This window comes from Sciurus vulgaris, assembly GCF_902686455.1.
Source record: "Sciurus vulgaris genome assembly, chromosome: 7".
Taxonomy (NCBI): domain Eukaryota; kingdom Metazoa; phylum Chordata; class Mammalia; order Rodentia; family Sciuridae; genus Sciurus; species Sciurus vulgaris.
The window spans coordinates 144,025,436-144,050,742 of NC_136467.1; the positions used below are offsets into that span (position 1 = coordinate 144,025,436).

Sequence of the window (25,307 nt, forward strand, 5' to 3'; positions counted from 1 at the left end):
TCAGAATTACTACCTGGCTTTGGTTTTACACCAAAATTCTAGGCAAATTACAAACACAGCAGTTTCCTTCCAGATATAAGTAAGAATTGATATTAATTCCATTTTAACAGCAGGAAGAAAATTATCTTTTGAGTAATAGAAGTATTGAGGATTTTTGGATCTTTTCTTCTGAGTTACCTATTTTTCTTATAGGAATTTCACTTCTTCCATCAAAGGATGTAGTGTAAAAATATGAAGTCATTTTTGTTCTTAGATTACGATGAGTCATCCATGATAGATCCCTTCTTCTCTGTATTTCTAGCATGCTTTTGGTCTTTACCTCGCTGAAGTTACAGAATCTTGGTGGTTTTTTTGTTTTCACACTGGTTCTGAGGCTTTGTCTCCATTGATGAGTCCACAGAACTTAAACTTATTGAGGTTTTTTTCTTCATCTCCTTTTTTGTAGTTATTAGGACAAGTAATTTATTTCCAGAAGCATCTAGCACAGTGGTAGGCTCTTTAAAATTTTTATTTTTTTTGTTCATTGATAGCTTAAAAAAGATTTTTTCTTTTTTTATTTAAACATTTTTAAGAAGGATAAATCTGTTTTGCTAATATGATAGCATGGAAACTAACTTTGCCAGTCATGTACCAATAGGATAAAGAAGTGCCCTCAATTATGTTAATGTAGTTCTTTTCTTTTTTCCCTCTGCTTGTGAGTAAAAGACTAATTTGATTGGTTTTGATTTTAGTTCATTTGAGGATAGATATAAGCATGCAGCATGCACACAACCCTCGTGAAGTTATGTTCTTCCTTACAGTAATATCTACTTTTTAAAGTGCATTGTGTTTGACACTATTTGTAAAATTTTCAGATATAAATAAAATAATGACTCACAAATGTGGAAATGGAATGTGAATAAAAATAAATGGCAAATAAAGGACTAGATCAATTAGGAGAGCTCTTGCATGCAGATTTTGAATAAGCTTTAGTTTTAATACTTTGTTTTAAAGTCTTATCATAGTGTGTGGCACAGGTCGGTTAACGTGCAGGACACAGTGAGTTAGGAAGCGTAACACGGCCGTCCCAGGCCGCGCTGCTCAGTGGGCCCTGGAGCATGGCCAGCACCTCTGTCCTCCACGTGCTGGGCTTCATCCACCCGCCTCTCCTTGAAGAGGTGTTTACTGTCTCAGGTTTGTGATCTTCGTCTCAGTGCTTTCAGGAAGTACTAGTTGTGGAAGGAGGTGTTGCTGAACAGTGTCATTTGAGTAGTGTTTCCTGGGTTTGAACTTTGAGACCACATTACGCTTGGTGTTCTGCTTTTTCTCTCAGCGTGATTCCTGGGTACTTCTGTGTTGTTGCGGGTGGCAACTTTGTTTTGTTGTTACGCTGTAATTTCATTATGTGAAATGATTTGCTTGTCCTTCATTCTTTGGTTGATGGATTTGAGTTATTTCTTGGTGCTCGCTGGCATGAGGAGCAAAGCTGTGAGTACTTTCCTCCCGCAGTACCTGCCCCCATGCGTGAGTGTCCAGGGCACACACAGGGAACATCAGCGATCACCTCACAGAGCAGTGCTGAGCTGTCTCCTGAGGCTTTTTCATTCTTTTGAGACTTTGCATGTTCCCACCATTAGTATCTCAAAATCATTTTGTACTGTCCAATACATGGTATTCTCAGTCTTTTATACTTTTTCCATATTAATGGATATGAAATAGTATTTCATCTGACTGTTTTTTAATTAAAAATCATAAATTTACATAGGGCAATGTTGTTTGATTCATTCTGTTATTTTTTTCCCTTCCCCCCACCCCTCCCACCCCTCTTTTCCCTCTATACAGTCCTTCCTTCCTCCATTCTTACCACCCTCCTTATCCCTAACCCTAAACCTAACCCTAACCCTAACGCTAACTCCTCCTACCCCCCATTATATGTCCTCATCCGCTTACCAGCGAGATCATTCGTCCTTTAGTTTTTTTGAGATTGGCTTATCTCACTTAGCATGATATTCTCCAATTCCATCCATTTGCCTAAAATGCCATAATTTTATCATTCTTCATGACGGAGTAATATTCCATTGTATATATATACCACAGTTTCTTTATCCATTCATCAACTGAAGGGCATCTAGGTTGGTTCCACAATTTGGCTATGGTGAATTGAGCAGCTATAAACATTGATGTGGCTGTATCTCTGTAGTATGCTGATTTTAAGTCCTTTGGGTACAGGCCAAGGAGTGGGATAGCTGGGTCAAATGGTGGTTCCATTCCAAGCTTTCTGAGGAATCTCCATACTGCTTTCCAGAGTGGCTGCACTAATTTGCAACCCCACTAGCAATGTATGAGTGTACCTTGTTCCCCACATCCTCGCCAACACGTATTGTTGCTTGTGTTCTTGATAATCGCCATTCTAATTGGAGTGAGATGAAATCTTAGGGTAGTTTTGATTTGCATTTCTCTTATTACTAGAGATGTTGAACATTTTTTCATATATCTGTTGATTGCTTGTACATCTTCTGTGAAGTGTCTCTTCATTTCCTTGGCCCATTTGTTGACTGGGTTATTTGTATTCTTGGTGTACAGTTTTTTGAGTTCTTTATAGATTCTGGAAATTAGCGCTCTATCTGAAGTATGAGTGGCAAAGATATTCTCCCACTCTGTAGGCTTTCTCTTCACATTACTGATAGTTTCCTTTGCTGAGAGAAAGCTTTTTAGTTTGACTCTATCCCAGTTGTTGATTTTTGCTTTTATTTCTTGTGCTATGGGAGTCCTATTAAGGAAGTCTGATCCTAAGCCAACAAGTTGAAGGTTTGGACCTACTTTTTCTTCTATAAGATGCAGGGTCTCTGGTTTGATTCTGAGGTCCTTGATCCATTTTGAATTGAGTTTTGTGCAGGGTGAGAGATAGGGGGTTAGTTTCATTCTGTTGCATATGGTTTTCCAGTTTTCCCAGCACCATTTGTTGAAGAGGCTATCTTTTCTCCATTGCATATTTTTGGCACCTTTGTCTAGTATGAGAAAATTGTATTTATTTGGGTTTGTGTCCATGTCCTCTATTCTGTACCATTGATCTACTTGTCTCTTTTGGTACTAATACCATGCCGTTTTTGTTATTATTGCTTTGTAATAGAGTTGTAGATCTAGTATTGCGATACCCCCTGCTTCGCTCTTTCTACTGAGGATTGCTTTAGCTATTCTGGGTTTCTTATTCTTCCAGATGAATTTCATAATTGCTTGCTCTATTTCTGTAAGCTATGTCATTGGGATTTTAATTGGAATTGCATTGACTCTGTATAGCACTTTTGGTAGTATGGCCATTTAATTCTGCCTATCCAAGAACATGGGAGATCTTTCCATCTTCTAAGGTTTTCTTGAATTTCTTTCTTTAGTGTTCTATAGTTCTCATTGTAGAGGTCTTTTACCTCTTTTGTGAGATTGATTCCCAAGTATTTTATTTTTTTTTTCAATGCTATTGTGAATGGGGTAGTTTTCCTAATTTCTCTTTCTGAAGATTCATCACTTAAGCATAAAAATGCATTGGATTTATAAGCATTGATCTTCTATCCTGCTACTTTACTGAATTCACTTATGAGTTCTAAGAGTTTTCTGGTGGAATTTCCAGGTTCCTCTAAATATATTATAAATATATTATAAATATATAATCATGTCATCAGCGCACAGGGATAGTTTGAATTCTTCTTTTCCAATTCGTATCCCTTTAATTTCTTTGGTTTGTCTAATTGCTCTGGCTAGAGTCTCAAGAACGATGTTGAATAGAAGTGGTGAAAGAGGGCATCCCTGCCTTGTTCCAGTTTTTAGGGGGAATGCTTTCAGGTTTTCATCATTTAGAATGATATTGGCCATGGGCTTAGCGTAGATAGCCTTTACAATGTTAAGGAATGTTCCCACTACCCCAGTTTTTTCTAGTGTTTTGAGCATGAAGGGATGCTGTATTTTATCAAATACTTTTTCTGCATCTATTGAAATAATCATGTGATTCTTAACTTTTAGTCTGTTGATATGGTGAATGACATTTATTGATTTCCAGATGTTGAACCAACCTTGCATCCCTAGGATAAAACCCACTTGATCGTGGTGCACTATCTTTTTAATTTATTTTTGTATGTGATTTGCTAAAATTTTGTTCAGAATTTTTGCGTCAATGTTCATTAAGGATATTGGTCTGAAATTTTCTTTCCTCAATGTGTCTCTGTCTGGTTTAGGTATCAGGGTGACATTGGCTTCATAGAATGAGTTTGGGAGGGTTCCCTCCTCTTCTATTTTATGGAATACTTTGGAAGTATTGGAATGAGCTCTTCTTTAAAGGTTTTGTAGAACTCGGCTGAGAACCCATCTGGTCCCGGACTTTTCTTTGTTGGTAGGCTTTTGATGACCTCTTCTATTTCATTACTAGAAATTGATTTATTTAAGTTGTGTATGTCCTCCTCGTTCAGTTTAGGTAATTCATATGTCTCTAGAAACTTGTTGATGTCTTTGAGGTTTTCTGTTTTGTTGGAGTATAGATTTTCAAAATAGCTTCTAATTATGTTTTGTATTTCACTCGTGTCTGTTGTGATATTTCCTTGTTCATTCCGAATTTTAGTAATTTGAGTTTTCTCCCTCTATCTCTTTGTTAGTGTGGCTAAGGGTTTATCAATTTTGTTTATTTTTTCAAAGAACCAACTATTTATTTTGTTAATTTTTCCAATTGTTTCTTTTGTTTGAATTTCGTTGATTTCGGCTCTGATTTTCACTATTTGCTGTCTTCTACTTTTGGTGTTGGTCTGCTCTTCTTTTTCTAGGGCTTTGAGCTGTAGTGTTAAGTTGTTTATTTGTTGATTGCTACTTCTGTTGTTGAATGCGCCCCATGAAATAAATCTTCCTCTAAGTACTGCTTTCATAGGGTCCCAGAGATTTTGATATGATGTGTCTTTGTTCTCGTTTACTTCTAAGAATTTTTTAATTTCCCTCCTGATGTCTTCTGTTATCCATTCATCATATAATAGTGTATTATTTAATCTCCAAGTATTGGAGAAGTTTCTGTTTTTTATTCTGTCATTTATTTCTAATTTCAATCCATTATGATCTGATAGAGTACAAGGTAGTATCTCTATCTTCTTGTATTTGCTAACAGTAGCTTTGTGGCATAAGACATGGTCTATTTTAGAGAAGGATCCATGTGCTGCTGAGAAGAAAGTGTATTTGTTCTTTGTTGGATGGTATATTCTATATAAGTCGGTTATGTCTAAATTGTTGATTGTGTTATTGAGATCTATGGTTTCTTAATTCAATTTTTGTTTGGACGATCTATCCAGCAGTGAGAGAGGTGTGTTAAAATCGCCTAGTATTATTGTGTTGTCGTCTATTTGATTTCTGGAATTGAGAAGGATTTGTTTGATATACATGGATGAGCCAATGTTCGGGGCATAGATATTTATGATTGTTATGTCTTGCTGACTTATGCTTCCCTTAAGCAGTATGTAATGTCCTTCTTTATCCCTTCTGACTAACTTTGGCTTGAAGTCCACATTATCTGAAATGAGGATGGATACTCCAGCTTTTTTGCTGTGTCGGTGTGCATGGTATGTTTTTTTCCCATCCTTTCACCTTTAGTCTGTGGGTATCTCTTTCTATAAGATCAGTCTCTTGCAGGCAGCATATTGTTGGATTTTCCTTTTTAATCCAATCTGCCAGTCTATGTCTTTTGATTGATGAGTTCAGGCCATTAACATTCAGGATTATTATTGTGATATGATTTGTATTCCCAGTCATTTGACTCATTTTTGTTTTTTGACATGATTTGGTTTCTCCTTTATTTGGCTATTCCTTTAGGCTAGTTCCTCCCTTTGCTGATTTGCATCATTGTTTTTCATCTCTTCCTCATGGAATATTTTGCTGAGAATGTTCTGTAATGTCGGCTTTCTTTTTGTAAATTCCTTTAGCTTTTGTTTATCATGGAAGGATCTTATTTCATCGTCAAATCTGAAAGTAAGTTTTGCTGGGTATAAGATTCTTGGTTGGCATTCGTTTCCTTCAGGACTTGGTAAATGTTGTTCCAGGCCCTTCTAGCTTTTAGGGTCTGGATTGAAAAATCTGCTGATATTCTTATTGGTTTCCCCTGAATGTAATTTGATTCTTTTCTCTTGTGGCCTTTAAAATTCTGTCTTTATTTTGTATGTTAGGTATTTTCATAATAATGTGCCTTGGTGTGGGTCTGTTGTAATTTTGTATATTTGGAGTTCTATTAGCTTCTTGTACTTGGTTTTCCATTTCTTTCTTCAGATTTGGGAAATTTTCTGATATTATTTCATTGAATAGATTGTTCATTCCTTTGGTTTGTTTCTCTAAGCCTTCCTCAATACCAATAATTCTTAAATTTGGTCTTTTCATGATATCCCATAATTCTTGTAGATTCTGTTCGTGATTTCTTACCATCTTTTCTGTTTGGTCAACTTTGTTTTCAAGATTAAATATTTTTTCTTCAATGTCTGAGGTTCTGTCTTCCAGGTGTTCTATCCTATTGGTTATGCTTTCTATGGAGTTTTTAACGTGGTTTATTGTTTCCTTCATGTCAAGGATTTCTGTTTGGTTTTTTTTCAGTATCTCTAACTCTTTATTGAAATGATCTCTTGCTTCCCGTTTTTGCTCTTTTAACTGTTGATTGGTGCAATCATTTAATGCCTGCGTTTGCTCTTTCATCTCCTCGTTTGCTTCCCTGATTGTTTTAATTATGTACATTCTGAACTCCCTTTCTGACATTCCTTCTGCTGTGCTGTCATTGGGTTTTATTGATAGAGTATCTAGGTTTGTTTGGGACATTTTCTTCCCTTGTTTTCTCATATTGGTCAGATGTCAGTGGGACTCTGTGATATTGCAGATTTCCTCTATTGGCTTATAGTGTCCCTGTAAATTTCCAGTGTATCCCCTCCCAACCTTCAGTAGCCTGAAGTCTTGGAGAGACTTGATAATGCAGTGCTTCTGAAGAAAGCTGCCCCTAGTCCGCTACTGGTTCCAGAGTGAGAGACCTGAAGAGGTCTCTGGCTGCCCTGCCCTCGTCCCCGAGGCTGCTTGCAGGTCAGAGGTCTCTGCTGGCTTGGGGACTTGTGGCTGGCTCTGTGTAGAAAGGCTCTCACTGGGCGGTCTACTCCAAGAAGCTAGCATAGAAAGGCGCTTCCCGCCGGAGGGAGCCGGGCTGCTTGGGGAAGTCCCTGGCTGCCCTGTCCTGGTCTCTGAAGCAACCTGCGGGCGGGCCTGTGCTCCCTGCGCGCCGGCTAAGGGACTTGGAGCTGGTTGTGTGCACAAAGGCTCTCACTGGGGGGCCTGCTCGGAGAAGCTGGAGTATCTGGCCCTGTGGGAGGAGCCCTCCACCGGAGTGCTCAGGGCTGCCTGGGGGAGACTCTAGCTGCCCTGCCCTACTCTAATAAGCCGCCCGAATCCGGGCCTGCTGCCCGGGCCTAACTTCACTGGGTGGAGGAGACTCACCCCGTGGTTCTATTTTAGTCCGAGTCTCTCAATGCCTCCCCTTCTTGAATCCTGGGTTCTGGAGCGCCTGGAGATGCCGTCACCCTCTAGTCCGCCATCTTGGCTTGCCTGTCTTCTGACTCTTGATGTATGTCTCTGACTACTCATGTTGGAAGAACAACGTGGAACATGTTCAGTCTACCAGTTTATTTTAGCAAGAAGAGCTCATGAATCGGGCAGCACTCAGACCAGAAGAGGCTCAGAGTTTTGCCCAGCAGCGGGGCCCTGAGCCCTGACAGGCTGACCGCGGAAGCCAAGAAGAAAACTGCTTGATAGAGCAGCTGGGCGTGGTCTGGCAGCTGCCTTGATTAGCTGACACCCAGTTGGGTGTTACAAGAAGTAAAGAAAGGAGAAGGAAAGGAAGGTTAAGTTCTAGTTTGTTGACTTAGCTAAGGTTGCAGTTTGCTAGGGAGCAACTCAAAGTAAGGAGATAGCTTGTTCATTTAGATATTGTACATATTTTGTTTGGTTTATTTCTTAGAACTAGCTTTATGCCTAGTTCATTGATCCCTCTTGCTGGGATTGACCCCAGCGCCTCATACCTGCAGGGCAAGCACTGGGCCACTGACCTCACAGCTAGCCCCACAGATTTTTTTTTTTTTTTTTTTGGTAAAAAAATTGTTTGCCAGTTCTTGTTGGCAAATCAGAATGCAGTAGATTGATTTCATATCCAGACATTCAGCTGAATTCTTACTCATTCTGAAAATTTGCTGATATTTTCTTGTCTTACTCTCTTGAATCTAATAATGTGCCAACAAAAAAACAGTAGTTGGTATCATTGCCTTACACATTGATTTAGGAAAATGCTTCCAGTATTTCATTTTTTTGTGGGACAGACATAGTCATATTTTTAATTGATAGATGATCTTCTTTCATTTGTTGAAGTTATTAAAAATTTGTATAAATGAGTCAGCATATATAACAATCTATGGTTTTTATTCCTTGTCTTTGTTTTATTTATTTATTTTGGTACTAAGGATTAATCAGTTATTTATTTATTTATTTATTTATTTATTTATTTATTTATTTATTTATGAATGACAGGGTCTTGCTAAGTTGGTGAGGCTGGCTTTGAAATTGCAATCCTCCTGCCTCAGGTTCCTGAGCCACTGGGATTATAGGTATGAACCACTGCACCCTGCTGTTCTTCAGTTTATGTTTAATTTGACTTACATTCATTTGGTGAAACCAATTTGGTCATGATGTTTTTAGTCTTCTTAAGTACACAAGTAGATTTTATTTTTTAATCTTTTCTAGAAGGATTTTATGTCCATGTTCAAGACATATTGCTCTGTAGTTTTCTTTTTTTTCAAATTATTTCTTTCTGGATTTTGTTTTAAAGTTATAGTAGTTCAGTAAAACCATCTGAGACTGTACGCTTGCTTTCCAGGGGTTGTTCAGTTAGCATGGGAATGATGCCTTCTTAGGCAGTTCTTAGAGCAGGTTGACTTTTGGGAGGAGTGGAGGGTCCCTTTTATACTACCGGTTCAGTGTGTCTAGTGATGAGGGGTTTTCAGACTTACCTTTTCCTCCTGGGGTTGGAAGTCCTGTGTCCTGGATTGCCCGTCGTACCTAAGCATTCCCATTTGTTGGCTTGACGCCTGCCTGTGCACCTGCCCTCTCTCCCTGCCGCTGGCCCTGTGCTTGGGCCCGTGTCCTGCATCAGGTTTTCATCTGCCTTTTCTCCCTCTTTGTGCTGTTGGGTTGTGTTTTACTCTTTGTCACCAGGCCTCTTCCTGATTTTCTTCCTGTGCTCTGTGCCCTTCACAGTTTCATCAAGTTTTGATTTTACTCTCTTTTCCTCTCTTTTTCTTTGGATTTGTTTTGTCACTCAGATTTCTTGAATTGGAGCTGGACCTGTTCATTTTGAGGCCTCTGTAGAATCTCTAAGGCTGTTAATTGCCCTCCAGGTATTGTTTGATACCTTGTTCAGTTTGATCCCTGCTGGTGTTATAATTTCTGTGCTTGTTTCTTCAACCCCTTCATTAGAATGACAATTTTTGTGATTTCCAACAATTGTATTGTGATATTATTTGTTTCTGTAAAATCAGGATATCTAGACTTTTTTCTGTTTCTGAGTGCTGTATAATCAACATTTTCCGTGTTCTACCAAAGTAGACTTTTCGTTAGAGATTTAGTATTTTTTAAATTCACCATTTTGCAAATATGTAAAAGCTGAGGTTGAAAGATACTGACTAGTCCAGCCCAAGGGGCACAGCAGACACAACTCATGGAGGACGCCAGCCCACGTCCCGCGCTGTGCTGTCCTGAGACTTCCCCACAGTGCAGCCAGAGAGGAGCAAGTGCCAGTGCCTGTCCAGTCGCCAGTACTGCCACTCCTGCTCTGAATCACTCCTGGGAGTGATGAGATTGCCATAGCAGCCATCTCCAAAATTATGTGACAATCCAGGCAAAAGTATCAGGATTCGGATGTGATCCAACAGCTGTGGTATCACTCTGAAGGTTTGTACTAGAAACAATCTCAGTTACTCATGTCTGCCCGGGTTTGAGAGGGACAGGGCCTGTCGCGTGTCGCACGTGGGGTAACAGGCGCTGCGAGGAAACACCACAGCGCCCTGACTTGGCCAGGGAGTCGGTTGTCAGCAGGACGTCTATTAACGCAGGCAGCACTCGTTCCCGAGCACCCTACTGTTCTCTGGCGAAGCTTCGGGGGATGTAGGTTCCTATGTACAACCAGACTGCACGTTGTGGAAGTGGGAGTGACAGACTAATGAGGAGCAGGAATCTAGATCCTGAACTCTAATTAGAGAGTAAATAAGAAAGCTGGAGTTTGCTCACCTGCTTTCCTACAGGGCTTTTTAAAAAAAATTCCTTATAATACGAATAAATTTCTAAGGAGTGAAAAATATGATGACTTTCGTTTTTAAATTACTTTTAAAGTACTGCATATAACATTTTTAAATAAAGGCCAATTTTGAATAAGACCGTGCTTTAATGTCAGTGCCAGTAAGGCCAAGCTTTAATGCCAGTGACATTCTCCTTAAAAATTCTGCTAAATATAATAATTATGAAAATATAAAATATGTTTTGATAATTAGAGGTAACAGGCTCATAGAAGACAAAAATTTAGGTGGCATAGTGGAAAAGTTGGACAGATTTTACTAAATCAACATGAGCAATGTTAATGCAATTCAAGGTAAGACGAAGATGTGTTAAACATCCTGGGAGGAATCTGTGCAGTAAGACAAACTGGGGAGGCTCAGAGAGGATGGTGTGAACTTGCAGGGCATGTACAGATCGCAGGACGGAAGCCTGGGGCTGTGGGGCAAGAGGAGAGGCCAGCGGATGGTGTTGGTGAGCTGTCCCAACCACAGAGCACTCCCAGAGGAGTGCTGCAGTTCTTTATTTTAGCATTATGTTGGTGCTAACCAGGTTAGTACATGTTACTGAGAAGTCATCCTTGGGTTAATAATTAATTATTAGGAAACAATGAATTTTAATGACATGTCTAGTGGGGGTTTACTTTAAAAAACAGTGTGTATAACTTCTACTCTCAATTTAATATGAAATGCCCTGAAAAATTCATCATGTTTTTTCCTATAAAGTTGTTAGTTTATTTATTTTTCAGTAAATTTCTATTTTTCATCAGCTTTTTTTTTTTTTTTAAGTTCTGGGAAAAGGGAAGAAAGTCTAAACCCTAAAGGAACCCGCCAGCCTAAACCCAAGCCTTGCCCAAATTACCAGGAAATCAGAACTGTGCAGGGAGATTCTCAAGGTTTTATGCAGACTGGCAGCCCTGCCTGACAAATTGCCCTTGGGAAAACAGCAAGGGATTTTCTATTTTGAAGGGAAAGAGGCCTCTCCTCCTTCTCATACTATATATTACTTAGAATTCCAAATTTAAATATTCAGGTTGGTGAAGTGTTCTCTTAGTGTAGTAGGCAAAGACTTCTGTGAGCTTTAATTATAGAAAAGTCAGTATTGATTTAATTATTTGTGTGTGATATAAGTTAAAGGTATCATATGTGAACCTCATCAGTATTGGGAATTAAAAATACCAAGGCCCAAGATGATTGCTGCCTTTCAGATGGACTCTGTCACTGTATAAAAGATGATGTGCATAATGATGGAGAACAAACATTCTTTATATACTAATATGAAATAAATGTCTTTACATATTCTGTTCTCACTGTGTTTGAGTGCAGAATCCTAGAACTTTGTATTCTTATGAAGTGTGGGAGGCATTAATCCTCAGTCTTTCCTAACAGTGTCACTGATCCCTATCTGTGCAGCTGATAGTCACTCTTAAGTAGCTAACATGATTTTAATTTTAAAGGATAATTCATAAAAATCCATTTTGGTGCAGTTTATAGGGTATTTCATTGAATTAAAAGTGTCGTTGATTATAAAATGCACAGTAACTTTATGTAGCAGTGGAAAAGTCAGGACCAATCAAATTATGATACAATGCTCTTATATTTGATTAGTAGATGCATACTGATTTTAGAGAAATTAAAATGTTGAAAAAAAACCTGTTCATCTTCCATTCTGTTAAATATGTACTTATGTTGACTGCCTCATTTTTTGGCAGGAGTAATTAAGATAATGGTGTGTGGATTTGAGCTGCATGGGGACAGCGGCCCCGAGGACTGTGGAAAACAAAGGATCAGCTCTGTGGGTTCACTGGGGTTCCTGGGAGAGCCATGGGGAGCCCAGGTTTTGTTTCCCTTCTGTTCTTAGGAAATTGACTTTATTCCACATGCTGTAGAATTTTCTATATAAATGTTACAGGGTGACCCAGAGGAGTGTGTGTGCTTCTATTCATTTATTTAGGGTTTTCTCTAGCCCTGTGGCCCTGTTTCTGTAGGACCAAGAAGGAAGATGAAAACAACAGGCCTCCTCCCCAGCCCAGCCTGGTGCCTTCGCCTATGCTCCTCAGCAGGCGGCAGACGCACATGGCCCCGAGGAGTACGATTGGAGGAGAGAAGAGTGGAGAAGAGAAGTGAGGGAGATAGATAAGCTGAGAACAGACAGAGAACTGGGAGCAAGTCTAGAAAATAAAAATTTTAAAAATTAAAAGCAGAACAGATAAGGAAATCAAGTCCCATTTCACCAAAACTGATTTTGTTCTGCTGCAGCTCTGTTTGGAATGTGTTTTGTGGGCTGTAAGAACTGCATCAAACTTTACAGGACGTTATACTGGAATTTTGCCCCGACCATCAAGCCTGGGATATGAGATTATTTCATTCAAAAACTAATTTGGAATCAGCACATGTGATTCTGTGAATGAGCAGGGAAAGGTGGGACAAGGACTCAAGAAAATGGAAGGAACACAGACGTGTGTAGCTGCACTGAAGCACAGCCTGGTGCCGCAGTCCTGCCCGCCCAGGCCCTGGGGCCAGGCACCTCGTGTGCAAGGTCTCATGCACACCTCTGAAAGAGGTCAAAATAGATCAGGCACAGTGAGAGATTAACAGTAGTAACCAGAAGTTAAAGGACAATGGTAATAGTACACTTTAACAGAAGTCATTTAAAACTTATGAATTGTTCATTTCTAGAATTTTCCATTTGATTTTTTTTTCCTAGACTGTCATGACCACAGGTAACTGACACCTTGGGAAGTGAAACTGTGGATGTGGGGGAACAGCTGCAGTGGGGATGGAGGTTGGAGGAGGCTGAGAAGCAGGCAGTGCTGGGTTCAGCCTCCGGAAGCACAGCCGGGAGGGCGCTGGCGTTTCTGGCGTGGCAGCGTCCATTCCAGCAGGCCTCCACCGCGCACCGCTCTTCAGCCCTCGCTGCCCCTCCTCACAGGCGTCTTCTCGTAATCCCTCTGGTGTACTTGGCCCACGGTGGTATCCCTGTACCTGCTGTAGCTCCCAGCGGGTGCAGGAGTTACATGCACCGCAGGTGGAAAGGGTGGGTCCTTTCACAACAGGAAAGAGGTGGAAATGGTGTCTGCTGCTGCTTTAGCTTCTCACTGTAGTTAAATAGATACTTATTTGTCCTGTGTAACCTAGATTGCTTATCTCAAGTAAATTGTTTCTTTCAGTACCTCACATTATCTGGTGCAGTGATGTATACAAATAGCTTATGTCACATTAACGAAAATAAAAGCTTCATTCTTTAGCCTTTAATAGAGCGTATGGACAACTCCCCAGCTACAAATGAGTCTTTCCTCATGACTTTATTTAATTAAGAGGACTGGGACTATTCTCAGTGTCGTGTCATTATGTGGTAACGTCATAACATCTTTTAACCTGGGAGGAGGCTGTGATTTTCGGGGAGTGGAGGCCCCAGGTTTCTGAAGTTTCCACTGCAGCTCAGGAGCCTTCCCAGGAGGAGGGCCTCTCCAGGAGCTTCCACAGTTCCCTGTCCTCATGACAGCTTCACGTTCAGTTTGTTTTGCTTGTTGACTAGGATCAGTGGTGTGCCAGTCACCTTAGCTGGGATTGGGGGAGGGGACACTTTGTATCACTGGCCAGAGTGGGGATTTCATGCCCCTGGCCATGGTGGCTTCAGATCCCTGCACACACGATCTGTCTGATCATGGAGTTCTGCAGTGCATGGGGCTCAGAGGAGCGGCACCGCCTGGTGGGGTCCTGTGTGTTCAGCCAGGCAGGAGAGAGACTGCACCAAGTGGTTCACTCTGAGGACTTGCTTAGAAAAGTCACTAAGGTCTTTGGACACTTTCTCACGAAAGTGGAGCAAGAAAATGTAAATGGGACTGTTATTTTGTAAACTGTTTTATTCAGAGGCTCACTCAGCCTTCTACCAGGTGATTTTCTTAAACCTGCAGAATGACATCAAAACATTGGATTTTGTTAGGAGTGTCAGCTGTCTCATTGGCCATGTTGGGATTTTTTATCTTTTGGTTTTTTTATTTTGTATAAGCCATATTATGCAACACGAGAGCAAGCTGTTGAAACAGAAAATGTAACTAATTTCATAACACCTCCCATCGATTGCCCCTTTTCCATTACCTTCTTGCCAGCCTGGCTGTAACATAGCCAAAGGGAACCTGTCTTGAGGAGCAGAGTTGGCATTTCCACTTCCTCTCAGGTGCTTGTCAGTCAGGCAGCATGCCTAGCGAAACGGTAATGGGAAGGTCAACATGCTTGTAAGGATGTGCTTGAAGTCTTCTTAGTGGTATCATGGAAAGACTTAAGCTACACGAAGTATAATCATAACAGTGTATTATTGGGGTGCAGCATTTATAGCTGTGAAACATAACACAAATGTTAAGAAAAGGGAATAAGGTTGTGTAGACAAACCATTTCCATGTCTCACTGGAATTTGGTTAGTTAAACCCTGAAGAGCTTTTTACAAGTTAAGATGTAAGGTAAGCCATAGAGCAGCTACAAAGGAAATAATTAAGTAACCATTAGAGAAATGAAAATGTCACTTTAGGAAATAGTATAAAAGAAAGCAGTAAAGTAGAAGTATAGGAACAAAACAAAGTGAGTCATAGAAAACAAAAAGTGAAATAACAGACCTGAGTTCAGCTACATCAATGATGATAATGTGAAGGGATTAAAAATCCAGTTGGAAGGCAGATTGTCAGACTGACTCTGACCATGTGCTGCATGTTCTGACTCATTTTAGATTCAAAGACACAAATACATTGAAAGTAAAAGGATAGAAAAAGACATATATACACACATACATGTATTTGTATATATGTAATGCAAATAACCAGTCTCAGGACATGGTTCTTGCTGTAGTGATATCATACAAACCAGACTTCAAGAGACATTTTATGATGTTAGGAACATGAGCCCACCAGGAAGGTGTGGCTGTTGTCAGCATTCATCCCCTAACCACAGAGCCCCCAGGTACGTGGAGCAAGACTGACTGGAACAGAGCGAGATTTAAATGGACAAGTTGGCACTAATGGCTAGGGGCTTCGGTGTACTGATGGAATCTTCTAGGCAGGTCAGCAAGGAAACAGAAGATTTGAACAGCACTCTAAATCAACCAGACCTAAACATTCCACCCACCACATGCAAAATATACATCTTCTCCAGCACACATGGATCATTCACCAAGAAACACAGAATCCCGACCATAAAACTGCTTATTGGTAAATTTATGAGGACAGAAATAATGTAGTTGTTCTACCCACCATGGAGTGCAGCTAGAAAAGTGGGTCTGGGAAAGTTCTTCCAGTGCTGTGTTGTCCCTGAGAGGAGACCTGGCTGTCACCAAAGCAAAGCTGTTACTGTGTGAGTGACTCAGAGGTTTTCCAGGCAAGTAGTCCAGGAATATCTCTGGGAAGTCCATGTAGGCAGTTCTGTATTAGATTCTCATACAGGAGGAAGCCAACCAAGATCATGCTGCTGGAAATGCCTCTTTAAAACAAAAATACACCCTTCTGTGTGTGTGCGCATTTGTATGCGTATCAGACTTACAGTTCATTTAAAAAAAGAAAGAAAGAAAAAAGGTGTTCACAGCCACCTCCCTAACTTGTCAAGAGGGGTTATTTGAAGATACAGACAGAGGAATATATTTGAACAACTGTCTCATCTCTGTTCTTTTAAATAAAGTAGAGTCAGAGCACTGGAAGAGGCAAAATATTTAACTTAAAAATAGTTTTTGACCCAATTTTATTACATTGTCATTTCTTAAGAGCGTACTTTATGTTTACCTCCTTGTTGTTGTTCTTACTCCTCCTCCTCCCTCTCTCCCTTCTCCTCCTCTTCTCTACTACTAATATTATTATTTTTTCGTACTGGGAATTGAACCCAGGGATATTCTACCACTGAGTTACATCCTCAACCTTTTTTATTTTTTATTTTGAGAAAGGATGTTGCTAACCTGCCCAGGCTGGCTTTGAACTTACAATCCTCCTGCCTTGGCCTCCTGAGTGGCTGGGCTTACAGACGGGCACCACCGTGCCCAAATAAGTTTAATTTTCTTTATTTTAATGTCACTCTGCTTTAAATAATACTTGCCAAATTTCATAGTCTAAGAATCATCTAGATTATGTTAACTTTTTAGAAAATTATTTGAAAAATCAAAAAATTATTTTTGATTATTTATTAGAAGAATATTAAAAATTTACCGACGCTGAAATAGCGACGTCAATCCGGAGCATTCAGTATTACAGGAACTACATGATAAAATAGTGAGGTAGCGGTTTTGCTCTAGTATTACAGTTTCTACCAGTGATGGTGATAGTTGGTATAACAATGGTGATGATGATCTTCAGTAGCAATAGGAAAGAATTAAAACTGGAGCTCTGGCCACCAGACCCAGGGCTCCATGTGCTCTCTCGCATAATGCTCTCAGCCCGCCATTACTGGCAGTTTACAGATAATGACTACACAGTGACTGACCATACCCAGAGTCATACAGCAGGTGAGCGACAGAGCCAGGTGTCCCGGTCCCCACGGAAAGGACACGTCTGAGCAGTGATCATTTGGGGAGAGAATGAGCAGAGGTGCTAACCAGCTACCAGAGTGGGAAGCATGGGGTAGTTTCTGGCTTGACAGCTGCCTGTATGGCTGTCTGACTGGATTGGCCTGTCGGGCCTGTTCCCTTTTGACCTGTTAAGACAATTGTGTTAGGCAGCTTTCCTCATATTTAATATTCTGGAATGTTTAATCTGTAAGTATCTTGAAAGTTTTAAGCCTCTGTGAGGGAAGAAGAGAACAGCAAGATCTTGAACCATGTATCTGATGCCTTCCTCAGATTGAGGCCAATTGTCACCTTGGGTTCCAGTTTGCACCTCGGGTCATTTTTATTTATAATTAGCTGAATTCCTTATATTATTCAAGTTGTTAAGGTGTTTGTTAGGTTTTTGTTGCTGTGACCAAAATACCTGACAGTAACAACTTTGAGGAGGAAAAGTTTATTTTGGCACACAGTTGGTTTCAGAGGTCTCGCCCAGTCCACGGTTGGCTGATTCTGTTCCTCTGGACCCAAGGTGAGGCAGAACACCATGGCAGAAGGGCTCAGTAGAGAACTGCTCACCAGGAAGCAGACCCGAGGAGGCGCCAGGAGAGTCCTCAAGGGAAGCGAGAGACCCGCTTCCTCTCGCACACCCCACCTGCCCAAGCTCCCGCCACTACAGTGGTCCTTTCAGATGGGGACCATTAGGTCATAGCTCCCTAATCTACTCACCCCACCTGTGAGCCTTCTCGCATTAACACAGGGACTTGGGGGGATACTTTGTATCCAAACCATAGCAATTAAAATAGAATAAAATATTCTCCCATTATATGTTTTAGATATTTTTGTTTTTATAGCATGCTTTTTTCATTTTGAATAACTTTTTATTGATTTTGACTTTCTTTTGAGCAGTTTCTAATATGTGTTGTGTCACGTATTCGTTGTTGTAAAAGTTGAATGACAGTGTATCTTGCATGGTAGAAACCTTTAAGTGGTTCTTTGTCTTACTTTGAATGGGATTTGAGTCAGATCTCACTTATATTCCGCTCTCGCTTTTCTTTTCCGTGCCTGGTTTCTGGTTTAGGATAGCTGGTATCTTCTGATTGGTTTTCAACATAGCTCCATTGGGAATGTTAGCAAGGCCCTCGAATCGATTTTGGTTGGGAAATGTACAGCTCACTAAATGCCCTAAGAACCCTTCTAGTCTCTGGGTTTAGGCAGGGGGAGGGGCAACGCTATCACAGACAGCTGCTGAATCTTACGCTGATGCCAGGGTTTCAAGCCTGTTCATGACTGTTCTTCTTCCCTCTTTCATGGTCTTGTCCAGTTACCTGCCTTGGACTTACCTGCTGTTATCACCATATATTTTGAAATCCTCATGCTTTATTATTTATCATAGTTTGTGTTTTCATTCTGTCCGTATGACAGAGTACTTAAGATGAACCAATTTACAGGGGGAAAGGATTATTTTCAAGGTTTTAGAAATTTTAGTCCACGATAGTCGGCTCCATTGGTTTGGGGCAGGTGGCAAGGCAGTGCATCCTGGCGGGAGCCAGTGGTGGAGGAGTCTGCTCACCTCTCTGCAGCCAGGAAGCAAAAGTAAGAGTGGAAGAGATCCACACCTCCTTCCAGGGCATGGTCGGTGACCTAAGCCCACGCAAGGTCCACCCGCTGAAGGTTTGCACACTGCCCAGCAGCGCCAACACGTGGACCTCAGGGACAGTTCAGACTCAGAACAGCACAGTCGTTGCCACTTGCATTTGCCCACATGCATTAGCCATTCTCTTTTTCATTTGTCTGTAGTTCCCTATCTGGGATACTTTTCTTTTGCTTGAAGAACAGTCTTTGATTTTCCACAGTGCAGGTCTGTTGTGACAAGTTGTCTCAGGTGTCACTTATTAGAAAATGTCTGTTTCACTTTGATTCTTGAGAAGTGTTCCAATAGGTGTGGAAGCCCCAAGCTCTTCTTTGGCAGTGTTTCCTCAAGTAAATCCTTGTGTCACATGTCAGTCGAACCATTGCTTCTTTACGGCACTTCGTTTTTATCGTTGTTGATGTATATTTCTGACTACTTTTAAGAGTCTGTTTTATAACCTACTGGATTTGCATCCATCCTTGTGTGTCCTGGCCTTCTGTGTGTCTTCTAACTTATCTTTCAGTTCACTGTCTTTTTCCATTGTTCTAATTGAACTTTAGTCCATCCAGCAAGTTCTAAATTTTACTGTATTTTTCAATTCTGTAGTTTATATTTGGTTTTTCAAATCTGCTTTGTCTGTTTTTATAATTTCTAATTCTCCTCTGGAATTTTCAATTCTCTTATCCTTAAAAAAAATCTACTGTAAAGTTTTTGTATGTTAATTTAACATGTTGGACTTTTATAAATCTGTTTGTGATATTCATTCTTTTATGTTGAATTCCTTTTTCTCAGGTGCCTGGTTATTTTTCAGTATGCTTTGGAAATTTTATTTGAAAAATTATGCAAGTATTTTAAAGCCTAAATTGATATCTTTTTTCGGAGAAGATGTTAATTTTCTTCTGCCAAGTACCGAGGAGAACTAACAGGCTCATCATCATCTTAATGAGGTTTTGGAATTTGTGATTTTGGAGGGTGCTAAAAGTGGGGTGCAGTTTATGCAAAGCTTGGCCTAGATCAGTCCTCCTGCTTTACAGAATGGAGGCCACTGTGCTCCCAGCTGGAAACGTGAAGGACTGCACCCTGGCCCCTGCTCGGTGTGCTCAGGAATCCATCATCTACTCCCCTAAATTCCCTGGGTCATCAGTGGAACTGCTCAGCCTTTCAGCTGCTCTTTGGACAGACAAGCTCTCCTGGGCAAAAGGAGCCTGAACGCTGATCTCATCTTTTTGGACTTTATCCCCACCTGTCTTAGTCTGATAACTGTGTATTACCTTGTCTTGATTTTTTCCTTTGTTTTTATTCTTTTTAGTTACACATGACAATAGAATCTATTTTGATATATTTATACAAACATGGAATATGTGTTATTCTAATTAGGGTCCCGGTCTTGTGGATGTACATGATGTTGAGATTCACCGTGTTGTATCCGTATGTACGTGCGTAGGAAGACCACATCGGAGTCACTCCTCTGTCTTTCCTGTTCTTACCTACCCACCCTTCCCTTCATTCGTTCCCCTTTGTCTAATTCACCGAACTTCTGCCCCTCCCCCCTCTTGTGGGTTAGCATCCACATATCAGACAGAACATTCAACCTTTGGGTTTTTTTGGAATGGCTTATTTCATTTAGTGTGATAGTCTCTAGATCCATCCATTTACCAGTGAATGTCATAAAGTCATTCTTCTTTATGACTAACATTTCATTGTGTATATAAACCACATTTTCTTTATCCTTTCATCTGATGATGGACATCTAGGTTGGTTTTGACCAACCCAATTATTCCACTCTTTGGCATATATCCAAAGGAGTTAAAATCGGCACATGTCAGTGACACAGGCCACCTCAATATTTATAGCAGCATAATTCACAATAGCGAATCTACGTACTACCTTTTCAATGCTTCAGTGCCTTCAAGCTGATATTACTTATGTTTATTTAATTTATTTATTACTTCTATTTAATCTTGTACAATAGGTCTGAATTTGATTCTTCATTGTCAGAAGTTCCTTATAAAAGTTCTTTATACTTTATTATATCAACCCTTTTTCTGCCTTATATGTCACTTTTCTCAACTTGTATTTGCATTAAAGCTTACACACACTCTCACACACTCTTTATTACACACACACACACACCCAGAGCCTAGTTTTTATGCAAATAGTTTAATTTTCCTTGTTTAAAAAAATTGTTTTATTTGCTTTAGAAAGCATGTTCCCAAACCAAGATGAATTAAATTTTTTTTTTTTTCAGTTTTTTCTGTGGTTTTATTTCTGACATTGAATCTTTGTACTTATTTTGGTTTGGGGGTTTGCTTACCACCCCCTTTTTTAAAATGTAACAGGATAATTTGGACAATACATTCCCTGGATTTGCCTCTTCCCCTCCCCCCTTCCTTCCCCGGGCTGCTTTCCTCTGCTCCACAGATCTCCCTTGGGTTTTCTGCCTTCTTTTATCAACCCTCATGTGAGACCTAAATCACATATTTTTAAAAGCCGTTGGCAAGCTTTTGAAATATGGCACTTTTTTCATATATTGTCTTTCTATAGTATTTCATTTTTAAACCATGGATCTGATCTTGAGAAAATACTGTTTATTCATTTACTCTCTTTTCATGAAGTTGTCTATACAAAGGTTTTTTTTTTTAGAATTTTATTCTCTCATTTTTAAGGCTTATTCTCTCATATGAAGGTAACAGTCATGGCACATTTTTAAAAGAGCAAAACTTTTATTGGTTGAAATTTTATACAGACTTTTGAGAAGAATTGACATCCTCAAAATACTGATTCCCCCCTCACCCCCCCGCAGGAGTTTGGTGTGTTTCTGTTTGGAAGCCTTTATTCCCCCCCTTATTCATACCAGGAATCTTTCAAATTTTTAGTATGTTTTTAATACTTTGTGTTAAATTTTTTCTAGGAATTTTTCACTTTTGTTACCATCATAGAATATTTTCTTTATATTTTCTGACTAATTATTTTTGGAATAAGCAAAAAGATGAGTGTGTGTGTGTGTGTTCTTGGTAGGCAGGTATCTTACTAAACTCTTGTTAGGTTAAATAGATTTTCAGTCCTTTCTTTTTCGTTCTTTAGGAGATCATGATCAGAAAATAAAGCTGTTTTCTTCTTAACCACCTTTTCTTATTTCTTTTTATTTTTTGAGTGCATTGGCTAAATGGTCTGCAAAAGTATTTAAAAATGGTAGTGATTCTTGCCATTTGCCTCTCATCCCAAACTTCAGGGGTTTTGCTAACGTTCGATTTTGCATTGCCTATTATAAAGAAACACGTTCTTTATCGTGTTTTCCTAGTTTTCTAATTTTGTCTTGATTTTTTGTTGACATGTGGCTTTTGGATGTGCTATTCTGTTCTCTCTTTTCTGTGTTTTTTGTTTTTTTTTTTTCTCCTCATGTTTCTCTTTTGGTTAATTTTTATTGGCCTAGCTGAAGTTTCAGTGAGTCTACTGTTGAATCTATCAAAGGTTTTCTTTATCTCTGTTACTCTTTTATTCCCTCCATTCTCATTTGACCCCTCTTCCCAGTGAAATTCCCATTCATGTTTGCATGTTTTGCACCTTTCTGGATCCTTTAGCCTATTAATCATAGGTCCTTGTCTGAGAATTTCAACATTTGGATCAAGTTAGAGTTTGGGGTTCTGCTTGTGTTGATTGCTTTGCCTCTTGACAGTGGGTTGCTTTTCCTATGTGTACTCATGCATGCCTTAAATTTTGTATTGAACTTTGGTTATTAGCAATAGATATTGACTTGAATAGTTTCTAATAGCTGGAAATGGACACTATTCTACCGGGTCATCAGGGGAGGAGACAAGCTGGGTTTGGATTTTCATATTACACTGGCTTTTATTTCTTCTATGATGACTGATATTTCCTTGCGCTTGTGGCTGGGGCTGGAGGCTTTCTTAGTGCTGGTCTCCTTGTGGGCAGCCTGTGCCATCAGTAGTGAGGAAGCTCCAGTCTGCTCGCAGTCTGCCTCTGTTGCTTCTTATTCAGCACCAGGCTTCTAGTTCAAGAGGGTTGCTGTTCTCCTGGTCCAGCTGCAGCCTGGGCAGTTCCTGTGTTTGCCACCTGCCCCTGGGGAGGCCAGGCCAGTTCCTCTCCTACTCCCTCAGCTGCTATGGGCTTCCACCTCTGCCCTGTGGTTGTTTCCTGACAGGTTAGTGCTTCAGGCTTTTTGCTGCATATGAGAGAAGCATCCCTGAAGACAGGGACTGGCTTCATGCCTTTTCCTGCATACCTACCCACCAGAGGTTGCTTCTCTTGTCGCCTGTCCTTCCCCCACAGGAGCCATGGATGCAGACTCACAGAAAAGAACATGGGAGTGAAGGGCTCCTGGTGTCTGAGGCCCAGCTCTTGCAGCCCATGCTGGACCTCCAGCAGCTGTGACAGTGTGAGGTGGAACTTTCTCATTCATTTGTACAGCTGCCACCTGGTTCTTCTGTGCTCTGTTCCTGGTAAGCCCATCCATGCATCCTGTGTTGGAGTTCAGAGTGTGTGCCTACCTGGTGTGACCCTCACTTTCTGATGGGCTCAAGAGAGGTGCTGTTTTTTTAGGATAGGAGCAATATTATTTTAAGTTTATACATCTTGAAGCAGATTCATCTATTTTTACTTTTTAAAATAAGGGAGGTTGTTGATTTTTATTAAATGTCATTCAGCCTTACTCAAAACGGTCATATGAATTTCTGATTTGAATTCCTGATGTGATGGATTGTAGTAATAAGTTGCCCTATGTCAATAATTCTTAGATAAACAAATATTTCTTGAGCACCTTTTAAAAGCTGGATATGTAAAGATGAAGTTCTTGTAGCTCCTGTATTCTAATTAGAAGGCAGACAAAGACATGTTAGGTAGATGAACAGGTGTTCCGCAGTGATCGTAAGGAGGGCAGTGGGCCGAGCCGGTACATCACCTGAGGCGGCGTGGAACCGTGGTGTAATTTGAAGGTTGAAATGAGCTGGGCACTTAAAGAGGTGCCGGTAGGGAAGGCTTTTTGAGGAGAGGGCAAGCACAACCCCCAGGGGCAAGAAGGAGATGGACCATCTAAGTGACCGTGGAGGCTTGGCCCGGGAGATGTTCTGATCATGTTCCAGGAGGGATAGGAAGAACTGGCAGTGAGTTAGAGGTTTCTTGTTTCTTGTCCAGTAAGTCCTAGCCTCTGCCCGGTTCAAGCCCTCCTCCTACCATCCTTTCCAGTCTCTCTCTGCCTGCTGGTGTGTGAACGGCAAGGTTCTCCCGTTGTCCCTGTGTGTGTCTTGTCTCGAGTGCTTTTCCTGCACGCCTTGTCTGTGCTGTTGCCTTATCTTGAAGTCCTTCCCCTCTGCCCTCCAGGCAGGCTCAAGTCAGGTCTGCTGCTTCCAAGAAAGTGGTCCTGCTGCTTCTGGCCTCCATCACAGCTGGCTGCCCACGCCTTGTAGTGGCTTCCCCATGGCACCTCTTAATTGCATGTTAATTTATTCCTTACTGGCCTTGTATTCCATCCCCCTCTGCTTTTTGCATCTTCTGTAAACACACCCACCCTTCCCTTGCCCTGCAGAAGTCTCCCCTTAACCTCCTCCACCCGATACTGACCTGTTCTTTTTCATTTCCTTCACGGCCAGATGCCCAGGAAATGGTCTGTCTTGGCTGACCTGGTGCTTCTCCCGCCTCCTCAAAAAAGAGTTCCCCGGGTCTGTGATTGCGTTGCCCCTGGGCCCGAAACTGTTTTCAGAGATAACTATGACTTCCCAGTGCCCAGGACCAGCAGACCCCTGTTCAGGCCTCTTGTTCGTTTTCATCCTGTGTATCTGAAGGCAGTATTTAACGCTGGTGAACACGACCTCCATCTTCAGACTGGCTCTTCCCTGACTTCCTGAGCACTGGACTAGCACAGGTGTTGGCAGCTGTTTCTGATGCCCCACCCCGTCGCTCCTTCTTGTCTGCAGCACACCTTTCAATGCACGATTACCCAGGCTTCTGATGTGAGACTTCTCTCCGCTGCCCCTGCTTGGCTGATCATGTTCACTCCAACAAAGCCAGCCCTCACTGTGCATTTGTAGATCTGGGCCTTGGCCCAGACCTCGCCAGGGAAAGAAAAGTGCGTGTATACCTCATGTTTCATGATCTTCAGATTGCTGTGTAAACCTGGTAGTTATTTCAGATGGTTGTGTAATGCCATCGTAAGTGACTGTGCCATAATCAGCCTAACCGTTTTCCTGTTGAAAATTACTTGTCCTGAATTTCCAGTTACAGTTTACGATTCCACACACGGATATTGAGTTGGAGGTTCGGTGCTGTGAAAGCGGAGGGACTCTTTTCCCTCTTAAACTAGCTCAGCATTCCCATATAAAGCCAGGAATTTCAGCAGCATCTTCGGCTTCCTTGAGTCAGCTAAGCGGCGCCTGTCGCTACCTGAGGCCTGGGCAAACTACTGATAAAGCTTTCCCGTGCTCCCTCCCTGCCTCTGAGCTCTCGATTCCTGACCCAGACTGCTCCCCACTGCGGGAAGAGAAGTGTTTCTTATGTCCCCCAAGGCCCACGGGCTTCTGAAGGTCTCACAGTGTGTATCTGAGTAAATCTGAAGAGACCCGCCTGAGTCAAGGCAGGGTTTTACCCACACCCGGAGGCTGCTGCCTGCACTAAGAAGGTTCCTTGTCATTCCTAGCAACCCTGGAGGCTTCCTGAGCCGGAAGTGTGCTGCCACTTAATCCGTGATGGCACTGGCTGGCAGTGCGTGTGCACTCCACATTGCTCTTCTCTTGTACGTGGATTTCTGAACCATTGGTGCCTCAGTTTCTGCCTGATGTTCAGCACATTGGAGAGTACGTCTGCAGCA

At 41.1% G+C, this 25,307-nt stretch overlaps 1 protein-coding gene across 7 annotated transcripts in view; it reads left to right on the forward strand.

Moving 5' to 3' along the window:
* The window catches only part of HIVEP1 (HIVEP zinc finger 1), a 134,413-nt gene that overhangs the window by 72,085 nt on the left and 37,021 nt on the right, over nt 1-25,307 (forward strand). The window contains exon 2 of one of the 7 annotated variants that reach the window (XM_079147901.1): nt 22,778-22,947. The exons of the other annotated variants lie outside the window; for them this stretch is intronic. Within the exon in view, the coding sequence (XP_079004027.1) occupies nt 22,809-22,947 (139 nt within the window). The 5' untranslated portion in view covers nt 22,778-22,808. The remainder of the gene's footprint in view (nt 1-22,777; nt 22,948-25,307) is intronic. 7 annotated transcript variants of the gene reach the window in all.